Here is an 11,903-nt window from a genome sequence, read left to right on the forward strand (position 1 = left end):
TTGGCTGGAAACATGACAAAAAGATCTAAGCTAGAAAAGCATTTTTTGCAGTGTAGTATTATAATTATTATTATTTGATTTATTTATTATTATTATTATTCACATTTTAAATAATAAAATAATAAACAATATAATAATATAATAATTGTAAAAATTTACAGACAAACTCTGTTAATAATTGTAAAAGAAAGGCTGTTTAGAAATTAATCCAGAATCTATTTATTAATTGCCAGAATCTGTACTTTTTAAACTTGTTTTTGATGATGGATCAGAGGTAGGGTTTTATTGCTTTTTATAAATATAAATTGAATTTGAATAAATTAGTTAATTTATATTTTTACCATAATTTGCACAAAAAATCTAAACTTAGTTCAGTGGTTTTCAAATGTTTTCAACCCCAAAAATATGATATATATAATAAAATATATGATTTCATGAAAAAAGATCCAATTATACTGTGTGGGAAAATATTAAGTGTCTTTTTACAATTTGTGATTTTGATTAAAATGAACAAGCATTTTTTCAACAAAACCTGAGAAGAATATTACAGAAAAAATATATTTTTATTTTTTATTTTTTAAATATTTTGGGGGTTCTCTGAGGAAATTATCATCTGTTAATAATTGTAAGAGAAGCTTTGTTTAGAAAAAGTTTTTTTTAGCCTTTTAAACTTTATTTTTAATGTTTATTGTTTTGTTTTTTTGACCAACGCAACTTATAATCATGTGATGTTAGTTGTAATAAGTCTGACTAGTCTTTACAAATCAAAATGAAGCAGCAATAAAATCAAATTTGGTAAATGTTGAATTTTTTTATATCTTACATTACTATTAAAACCACTTTTTCTCTCTCTCTCTCTCAAAATGCAGCCAGCTAGTCTGAAAACCGCTGTCATAAGTAACTGTCCTCAGTGATATCTCTATTGTCCACTCACACATTTGTGTTGTGCCCTCTGCAGGCTGGAAGAGTCGAGTGCAGCTATGTGCGCACAGATGGAGAGACTTGAGCAAGAGATGGAACAGGAGAGAAAAAGAAAACGAATGCTTGAGATCAAACTGAGAAACTCTGAACGGGCCCGTGAGGACGCAGAGAACCGCAATCGCCTGCTTGAGAAGGAAATGGAAGACTTCTTCTCCACGCTAGGGGATCTGGCTCTTGGAAGCCGTACCAGTGACATTTAATGCAAAAAACCAACACACCCAAAGTCATGAGGACCAGAGCACTCAGGCGTCCGCAAGATGTTTGTGTTCATCAAATCAGAACTAGTTACAGACCTTCCACTATCACTCCAATTCTAACAGTTCCCATCCTTTCAGCAGTGTTGCATTTACTAAAACCATTTTACACCTTACTCTAAAGCAATTTCTTTCTGGAAGTTTCAGGTTATAAAGAAATTATAGAAACGGCTGAATCTGGTTTTCAAAAATCATGCATTCTTTGCATGTTCAGGTTCCCAGTTTGCACTGCAAAAAAAAGGCTTATCTTACTATTTTCATCTTGTTTTTAGTCAAAATATCTAAAAAGTCTTAAATTAAGATGCATTTACTAGATATGCAAAATGACATAACACTGCAAAAAAATGCTTTTCTTACTTAGAGTTTTTGACTTTTTTTCCAGCCAAAAAAAAAAATAAATAAATAATGCAATTCTTAAATCAAGGAGCATTTTCTAAACGAGTAAAAAAATACTTTTTTTTAAGAAAAAAAGTCAAAATGAAGTGAGTTTTTGCTTAGAACAAGCAAAATAATCTGCTAAACATATTTTTTACTTGTTAATATTCTCAATATTTTTTAGAAAATCCTTTTTTTTAGATATTTTGGCTGGAAACTAAGACAATAGCAATACTTTTTTTGCAGTGAAGATATTGTTTCCAGAGTGAAAAACTAAATTAAGTGCAGTTTGCTTGAAATAAGCACAAATATTTCCAGGTGTTTCCAGGTGCAAGAAAAGTGCATTTATCTTAAAACAGGATTCATTTTGCTCATCTAGTAAATGCATCTTAATTTAAGAAATTTGATATATTTTGACTACAAACAAGATAAAAATACTAAGTAAGATAAGCCACATTTACTTGATTTTTTTGCAGTGTGAATTATAATAATGACATTTAGAGGCTATATTATTGGCTTCGGCCATTGATATATTCAACCAAATATGTAATTTGTTGAAAATGTACTCAACCTCAGGCCATCCAAGATGTAGATGAGTTTGTTTCTTCATCATATTTGTATAAATGTGTCATTCTATCACTGTCTCACCAATGGATCCTCTGGAGTGAATGGGTGCCGTCAGAATGAGAGTCCAAACATCTGATAAAAACATCACAATAATCCACAAGTGATCCACACCACTCCAGTCCATCAGTTAACATCTTGAGAAGACAAAAGTTGTGTGTTTTAAAGAAACAAATCCATCATTAAATTGTTTTTAACTTCAAAACATTGCTTCTGGCCAAAATGTTTTTTTCTGAAAACAAGACAATAATTTTTACTCGTCTAGAAAATCCTGCTTTATTTAAGAATTTTTAGATATTTTGGCTGGAAACAAGACAAAAAATCTAAGTAAGAAAAGCATTTTTTGCAGTGCAAAAGTCCATCTTCAGTTGTCTCTCACATCAAAATCCAGCCACATATTTGTTTAGAGCTGTTTTGGCTTGTGAACGGCGCTTGATCGGTGCAGATTTCTCTCCTGATTCAGACCAGACCACTATTTATTGACAACTTTATATTATGGATAGAGGACTTTAGATGAAAGCAACGGTTTGGGGTTAAAATGTATTAATGATGTGATGCACTGGAGTGGTGTGGATTATTGTGATGGTTTTATCAGCTGTTTGAACTCTCATTATGACGGCACCCATTCACTCCAGAGAATCCATTTGTGACCTAGGACCACGAAACCAGTCATAAGGGTCAATTTAAAAAAAAAATTTAGATTTATACATCATCTAAAAGTTAAATAAATAAGCTTTCCCACTGCAAAAAAAATGCTTTTCTGGTTTAGATTTTTTGTTTTGTTTCCAGCCAAAATATCTAAAAATTCTTAAATTAAGAAGGATTTTCCAGTATAATAAAAAATGTTTTGTTTTCAGAAAAAACTACTCCAAATAAGGTTTGTTTTTGCTTGAAACGAGCAAAATAATCTGCCAATGGGGTAAGAAAAATAATCTTGTTTTCTATTTTTCTTACCTCATTGACAGATTATTTAGCTTGTTCTAAGCACAAACTCCTAATTTTGACTTGTTTTTTTCTGAAAACAAGAAAATAATCTTTACTTGTCTAGAAAATCCTTCTTGATTTAAGAATTTGTAGATATTTTGGCTGGAAACAAGACAAAAAATCTAAGCTAGAAAAGCATTTTTTGCAGTGATAAGAAACAACTATTTGAACATCTGGAATCTGAGGGTGCAAAAACATCTAAATTTTGCGAAAATGGCCATTAAAGTTGTCCAAATGAAGTTCTTAGCATTGCATATTACTAATCAAAAATTATGTTTTGATATATTTATGGTAGGACCTTCACGAAATATCTTCATAGAACATGATCTTAATATCTTAATGATTTTTGGCATTAAAGAAAAATTGATCATTTTCACCCATACAATGTACTTTTGGCTATTGCTACAAATACACAAACTCATCTACATCTTGGATGGCCTGAGGTTGAGTACATTTTCAACGAATGGCATATTTGGTTAAACATATCAGTTCAAATGACAGTGGACAGTGAATTGAAGTATTACTTTGCAAAATGTAATGCAAGAATACTTGACTAAAATAGCGGCAAATATTGGCAGTGAAATGATTTTCTTGTATGTTCTGTGGCATTTCGAGACATTAAAAAAAAAGGAGTTTGAAATGTGACTTTAGTCAGTTGATCTACTTTGGATATTTATTTGACACTGTTTAAGTGTATAGGAAGTCTAGAAATGCTCTGTGGATGTTTCTTAAAGTGAGTGGTCATAGATTTTGTAGACTCGGCTCATTTTCTGAACTGCATAGTAGGTCATATTATATATTAGCATGATGGCCGTAGCCTAATGGTTCCTTTCCCAGGCTGCTAATATGAATGTTTCAGGTTGGATCTGGAGAAGAAGAGACCCAGAAACCGGACATCACCACTGTGCCCTGAAGCAAAGTGCTTTTTGCTGCTCAACATGTTTCCGTTGTCAATCCATTTGGATAATATGTGGATTTTACCAGGACCACAGCTTTTACAAAAGACTTTAATGCATATTTCGAGTATGTGAAGATGTTATACATCATGATTTAGACTATTATCCTGCGGTCATACATGACGATTAGACTTCTGTGCTGTGCTGAGATGTTTCCAAGTGTCACTGTGGTGGTATGTAATTATTATTCACAAAGGACTAAATTAAATGAACGGAAAAGAATGTACCTCTTCTCCATGGTTTGTCATCATTTATACAGCAGTAAGTTCCGGTCCTCGAATTGATCGTAATATGTGACACAAGACAACAAAATCTAAATAAATAAGCTTTCCACTGATGCATGGTTTGTTAGGATAGGACAATATTTGGCTGAGATACAACTATTTGGAAATCTGGAATCTGAGGGTGCAAAAAATCTAAATATTGAGAAAATCGCCTTTAAAGCTGTCCAAACGTAGTTCTAAGCAATGCATATTACTAATCTAAAATTACATTTTAAAATATTTATGGTAGAAAATGTACAAAATATCTTCATAGAACATGTTCTTTACTTAATATCCTGATGATTTTTGGCATAAACGAAAAATAGAATATATTTTTGGCTATTGCTACAAACTCATACTTAAGACTTAGTCTTAAGACTTAAGGGTCACATATGGTTATTGTTCTCGGTATGAATGGAAGATTCATGAGTATATGCTATTATAAACTTTTTCCATAATTGAAACATTCACTCAAACATTTATTCAGTATTGCTAATGGGAAAATACGAATTAAAAGATAATACTGGTACAAATGTAAGTTCCTCAATATAAAGATTTTCTGCAGGTCTTAAAATGTCATATATCAGAGCAGAAAGTCTTATATTTATAAAGTCATGGCATTAAATGTTGCATGCCGTCTTCTTTAGTATTTTTGTTTTGTTTTACAGTAAATATTAACAGTAAACATCTGGTGCTGCTTGCATTGTGGTCAAAAATGGCTTTTTTTTCTCATGAAATAAATGTACCATATTTTAGTTCAACAATGTTTTTTGTTTATTATTTAGTATTTTCAGGGGATTTTATAGTACCAAATTATATTTATGGAATAGTTATGATCCATTTATTACCTGTTACATTTTCTGAGCATAATTTCCAACTTAAACCAACTTTGGAACACAGACTTAAGTTTGGTCTCTTTTCAATGATGACAACTGGCAGATGATTGCTTAAATAAAATTAAAAAGTAAAAAAAAAGTGAAACTTAAAAAAAATATTTTTTTTTTTTTTCATTTTACATGAAATGTCATTAATCTAAACAAGTTGTGTTCCAAATTTGAGGTTGATATCTCAAAAAATGAGCTTTTGGTTAGATTTTGTTTGGGCGCAGTAGCAAACGTTTCCACTAGATGAAATTCACTTCCAATTAATTTCCAAAGAGGTCATTTTTGACCACGAACAAGTGTGACTTGTTATATAAATATAAATGTTGCATTGTGTTTCAGTTTATTCCATACATTTGCTTTAATTGGTCTTCTAAAGCCTTACATTTATCTGCAGAAACCCTGTAAATGTCTTGTATATTAATGAGACGGAGGAGACGGTTCTGATTCAAACTGGTGTTTATTTGCAGTACATGTACAATTGGTATCATAAGATCCCAGTGCATTCTTTGTAGTAGTGCACTTCTCAGTGTCTGTATGCGCTTTAGTGCACACAGAGCTAGCAATGTATAACTAACTGTAGGGCTGGCATTGCTAGCAAATATTACACACCAGCACCAAGTCTAAACACGTTGGGTATTTTACAAATGCATTTGAATGGGACTTACCAGCTTGATCAAAGTCCAGTGGCTAAACAGAACAACTCGCCAACATCAGCCACAGATTTGTTTTTGGTAAGACGGGTTATGTAACATTGACAGTAGAAGCCAAAGGGAGAAAAAAAAAAAAAAATCCAGATTTTAAAAAGACAAAAACATGAATTTATCCGACAGTACCAAACATATCTCTACCTCTGGGTACATAAAACTAAGACGTCTAGATCTATGGATTACAACTAGCATGACAGCAGTGGGTATTGCACATGAACTGTAAAAAAATGAGTACAAAGTAAAATTAAACGAAAAAGATCAAATTTACATTTCAGTTCTTTTACTTCTAGGTGAAGTATACATAATGTACAAAACTATACGTTGCCTACTATTGACAATAGTTCACTTTAGAAATAAATAAATAATGAAATCTGTATTAACATCTATCTTACGGGCAGCTACGTCACGCAAAAAAAAAAGAAGGAAAAACAAATCTGTAGAAATTTAGAGTGAGGTAGTTCATCAAAGCCTACTTTGATCTGATTTCTAACATTTTTGAGAGATGAAATAAAGCAAATGCAATGCAGAATCTAACGTTAAATTCATTAAAGAGAGCAAAGAAAAGTTAAGAGCACTTAAAAATAAAAACAAAAACGTATGCCAATCGTTACGCTCAAACTCAAAACCTTCGCTTTCTATAACTCCCATCTAATGTACATTCCGTAGCATTGCATCATGGGAAATGTAGTTCCCATCTACAGCATTGGATGCAATGTCTTGCATATTCCCACAAACCAAATAAAGCTGCAAACCATATACACACACCAAAAATGTTCCAATTTGCTTTTACTTTGATGAAAGACCTTGCTTGAGGAAACGTCCCTTTTTACAGATCATCTTCCCAACATGCCCCGACCTTTCAATCCACATCACATACGTCCAATACCATACAAAAATAGACACTCCAACATGATATGAAGAGCATTTGAAAAACCTCACCCAAATTTCATTATGGTTCGAATCATTCAGGAATGAATGCTGGACTCAGGCACTTTCTCCACTTTGAAAGCAAAAAAGTTTCCAAATTTAGTGATGGATTCAGTGATTACACTACATACACTAGTACTGTAAACACAATTACGGTACATTTTAAAAGGGCTTTTTTAGCGGTAAACTGCTGTAAAATGCAGTAGTTTCTTTCGGGATCCATTTTGAACCTCTATCCATTCATTTAGCATGATTGCTTGTTATTAAAAATCGCCTTTTTCTCATATTGAATGAATAAGATTGCATTGGTTTGGTTGTAAACTCAAAAGCGTTTTATACGCATGGGTTAAATTCCCAATTTCGGTTTCATATCGTGTCGTGAAGTGTTCGAACGAGAGCTTTGCATCAGGTCGAAGCGTAATGAAAGCTGTGGGTTATTACTGAAATATGTACAGCCTAGATTACATACGCTGAAGTTGGAAAAGCCAAATGTGTTTTTACAGAGAGAATACTAGGTGATCTTAGTGACGTTAAAAAGTGATAAAGAGTAGCTCACGGATCCTAAAAGCACTTTAAAATGTCTTCCATAAGACAGCCAAATAAAAACGTGGTTTAGGTACGTAGTTCATATTAAAAACCCATCTCTGCGATTTTACACACCACTGACTCCGAAACAGTAGTAACAGTGAGGACACACTCGCTTATCCAACAAATGGATGTGCCGTTTAATAAACCTCCACTAAAAAATAATAATAAAACATCTCAAAAAATATATTCCCCATTCTCATCTTTACAAATAAACTCAATCCAAATGGCAAGATGACGCAGCAGTAGCTTCAATCGGATGCGAAAAACCAAAGCAATCAAAGTAATGCTGGTTTGGTGTAAAAGCCTTCGAAAACTCTTACATTTTTTCAATTCAAAAGAAGGTGTCGGTTTGAGACGGAAAGGAGGACGCGTTTGCGGACCGGCGTGACGCCGGCGCAGACGGGTGGAAGAGGGGAGCGGATGATGAAGATGGAGGAAGAGGATAGTCATCTGCAGCAGCCCAGCGCTCCTGTGGTGGCCTCCTGACTGCTGTCGGTGTCCGAGGTCAGGGTGGGGTCGGTGGACATGGACGAGACGTCGTTTGTGGAGGACGAGGACGTCGAGGGCTCGTGGGAGTCATTGCTCACTGCTGCACCTGTGCTATGAGAAACACATGCCACTTTTTATTAGACAGGAACCGCTGAAACACTGGCCTTTCACACTTCAAATAGTAAGCCCAGGCTCATTTTTAACCTCTTAAAGGAGTAGTTCACTTTCAGAACAAAAATGTACACATGTACTCATCCAAGATGTTCATGTCTTTCTTCAGTCGTAAAGAAATTGTTTTTTTGAGGAAAACATTTCAGGATTTCTCTCCATATAATGGACTTCTATGGTGCCTGTGAGCTTGAACTTCCAAAATGCGGTTAAAACGCAGCTTCAAAAGGCTCTAAACCATCCCAGTCGAGGAAGAATGAATTATTAATTATTTTCAAAACTAATTGACAATTTATATACAGTGCCTTGCGAAATCATTCATACCCCTTCATTTTTTTCACATTTTGTTATGTTGCTGCCTTATGTTAAACTACTTTAAATTACTTTTTTTCCCACATCAATCTACACTCCCTACTCCATAATGGCAAAGCAAAAAATAGGTTTTTAACATTTGTGCAAATTTATTAAAAACAAAAAAACTGATGAATGGACTTATTTCAGTGTTTTATTATTAATACATTTGTAAAATTTGCAAATCTGGTTTTTGCTTTGTCATTATTATGGTGTATGGAGTGTACATTTTACAAATGTATTAAAAATAAAACACTGAAATAAGTAGATTGCATAAGTATTCATACCCTTAACTCAGTACATAGTTGAAGCACCTTTACAGCCTCAAGTCTTTTTGGGTCTGATGTGACAAGCTTTGTCTGCCATTCTTTGCCTCACCTTTTCACCTCTCCATCTCTGTCAGCTTGGACATTTTCTAGAGTCCTAGTTGTTCCAATCATCTTCCATTATGGAGAATGCTTCTGTCAACCTTCAATGCAGCAGATTTGTTTCTGAACTCTTCTCTAGATCATCGCCTTAACGCAAGTCTGTCACTGAGCTCTACAGGCAGTTATCTTGGTTTTTGCTCTGATCTGCATTTTCAGCTGTTAGACCTTTTCTGAGAGGTGTGTGTCTTTCTAAATCAGACTCATTCAGATGAATTTGCCACAGTTTAACTCCACTCCAAGTGTAGGAACATCTAGAAGCGATATGAATGCTCCTGAGCTAAATTTCGAGTGTCCCAGAAAAGGGTATGAATACTTATGCAACAGGATCTTTTCAGTTTTTTATTTCTAATAAATTTGCAAAGTTGTTACAAACCAATTTTTTGCCTCGCCATTATGGAGCAGGGAGTGTAGATTGATGTGGGAAAAAAGTATTTTAAAGTAGTTTAATATAAGGCAACAAAATAAAAAAAATCTTTAAAAAATGAAGGGGTATTTCGCAAGGCACTGTAATTTTTAAAAAGGTCATCGGATGCCCATTTTCCACAAGTTCATATGATTTTTTAGGGTCTTAATGAAAAGTCTCTAATATACTTTGGTTAAAAATTCTCAATAGTAGTGTAAAAAAACACCCTTTTACCTTGTCAAAATCAGTTCTGCAAAATATCAGCTCATTTTATCGCATGGGCCCTTTAAATGCAAATGAGCTCTGCTCGCCCCGCCCCTCTTTGCTGAGGGATTATGAGCCGTAATGTTTACTTTACTTCAAAATCGTCCTACATCGCTGCAAAAGTACCAACACAGTGTTTACAAAGTGAACAGGCAAAGAAGCCCTTTACAAAAAAAAGGTAAAACAGCGATGTAGAACGATTTTGACGTTGAAGACAAAAACAAGATGGGAGTTTTTCGACATACCATTACTGCATTGACCCGGATCATACTGACTACACATGAGCATCACAGATGAGACGAGACGAGCATTTGAGGTTAAAAAGTATAGAAATTGTCAATTTATTTAGAAAACAGCCGATCGTTTCACCAGATAAGACTTTAAAGTTTAGAGCCCTTTAAAGCTGCATTTAAACTGCATTTTGGAAGTTCAAACTTGGGGGCGCCATAGAAGTCCACTATATGGAGAGAAATTCTGAAATGTTTTCCTCAAAAAAATAATTTCTTTACGACTGAAGAAAGAAAGACATGAACATCTGGGATGACAAGAGGGTGAGTACATTATCTGTACTTTTTTGTTATGAAAGTGAACTAATCCTTTAAGCTCTTTGGCATATTTTTGATTTTTTACTGATTTTAAAGTACCTGAATTTAAAACAGTGCCCTACTCACATACATTGGAGTAACTTTATACAACTGTCTCATTTCACAGAAAATACCACAAATTTTATCATCTGGGAGGAATAATTTATATTTTTAATTGTATTTTTTCACAATTTTATGATAAACACAAACAAAAACAAAAAAGTCCGATTTCACTAAGTGCCAGGTAACAGGGGAAAAATTATTTTCTTTCAAACATTTTGTTATTGAAAGTTATTGCGATTTTTTTGAATGTAGACAATGTGTCATCTAGGTGTCTCTGTTTGGCAAGATAAAGTATACCTGAATTCAAAAGTGTCTCATTCCCACATACATTGGGCTAAATGGATTAAAATGATCTCATTTTACACAAAACACCTTACATTTTAACACAAGGGTGAAATAATGATTAATTATTATTGTACTTGTTTAAAAATCCATAGTTTCCCAACTCTGCATTGAAGCAGAAGCTCTCCTTCCGCGTGTTAGGAAAGGCTTAAATCAACAGCCGATTGGTCTAGGAGCTTGATCAACATCTCTGGACAGATCTGACTGGGAGCTTTTCAGACATATGACACATTACATGATGACGTCATTGCCCCTCAATACAAACATGTTAAGGCAAAACTAGTAGAAACCGCACCATTCAACTCCATCACACACACTCTGATCATTCCATCTGTAATAAACTGTAAAGCCGTGTCACTGTACAAGCTGTACAAGTTTTTAAATTTTCTATTAGCCTTTAGAATATTATAAATTCATGAAACTAAGCATGTTTCCTCAGAATGACTTGTTCTTTATATAATGACAAGTTTTGAAGAGTTTGGATAATCCACTTTTGCTTCCTTTTTTACTGTTACTTTAACAAATCCCCATGGCAACACCATTCAAGATATCCAAAACCCTTTGCAATTTAAGTTTCTCAATGTTTTATGCAATGCATGAGCTATGCAAGTATGCAGCAAGTTTTCTAACTGTGTCGTAGAGCCCCTGTGCCATGCCCGGGTCCCAGGCTCTGCAGTGTTGTGTAAAAAGCCGAAAGCAGAGCTGTTTTCGTAAACCAAGGAAAAAACTAACCTAGCGAGGCCGGCTGTCCTCGGATCACCCCGTTTTTCGTTCGTTCCTCCAAGTCCAGCACTTCCTTATATATCAGCTCTGATCAGGGAACAGACACAGAAGAGCTAAAATTACTTCAGGAAACAACTCTCTCTTTTTTGCACTGATGCCATCACATACAATCTTATATTTCACTTTGCGCACATCCAAATAAAAAAGAAAACAACCATGCATATGAAAAAAGAACTTGATTTAGTGGAAAAAGCAAACAAGTTTTTGTTTACATAATATAAGTGTACTGTGCAGATTTATTATGTATATACAAATACACACACATGCATGTATATATGTATATATATATATATTTATATAAACAATATCATTACATGTAAATACATATAAATATTTTCTAAATATATACACATAATAAATATACACAGTATACATACATATATTTTATAGACAAAAACTTTTATTTTTAATGCAATATATATTTTTATATAAAAATTTATAAAAATAGGCATTATAAAAATGAAAATGTGTTATTTGTTGAATAT

The 11,903-nt window shown here is 33.7% G+C and overlaps 2 protein-coding genes across 4 annotated transcripts in view; one reads left to right on the plus strand and one right to left on the minus strand.

Moving 5' to 3' along the window:
* arhgap22b (Rho GTPase activating protein 22b) overlaps positions 1–4,392 on the plus strand; it is a 36,104-nt gene extending 31,712 nt beyond the window's left edge. The window contains exon 9 of the mRNA XM_073828667.1: positions 959–4,392. Within this exon, the coding sequence (XP_073684768.1) occupies positions 959–1,181 (223 nt within the window). The 3' untranslated portion in view covers positions 1,182–4,392. The remainder of the gene's footprint in view (positions 1–958) is intronic.
* A 1,367-nt stretch (positions 4,393–5,759) lies between these two features.
* Positions 5,760–11,903, minus strand: part of mapk8b (mitogen-activated protein kinase 8b) — a 25,859-nt gene continuing 19,715 nt past the window's right edge. For 2 of the 3 annotated variants that reach the window (XM_073828752.1, XM_073828753.1), the window contains exons 11-12: positions 11,368–11,445; positions 5,760–8,138 (exon numbers count right to left, since the gene is read on the minus strand). In XM_073828752.1, the coding sequence (XP_073684853.1) occupies positions 7,990–8,138; positions 11,368–11,445 (227 nt within the window). In that variant the 3' untranslated portion in view covers positions 5,760–7,989. Of the gene's footprint in view, positions 8,144–11,367; positions 11,446–11,903 lie in introns of all 3 variants that reach the window. The other variant, XM_073828751.1, reaches the window with a different exon arrangement.

This window comes from Garra rufa, chromosome 22, assembly GCF_049309525.1.
Source record: "Garra rufa chromosome 22, GarRuf1.0, whole genome shotgun sequence".
Classification (NCBI taxonomy): Eukaryota; Metazoa; Chordata; class Actinopteri; order Cypriniformes; family Cyprinidae; genus Garra; species Garra rufa.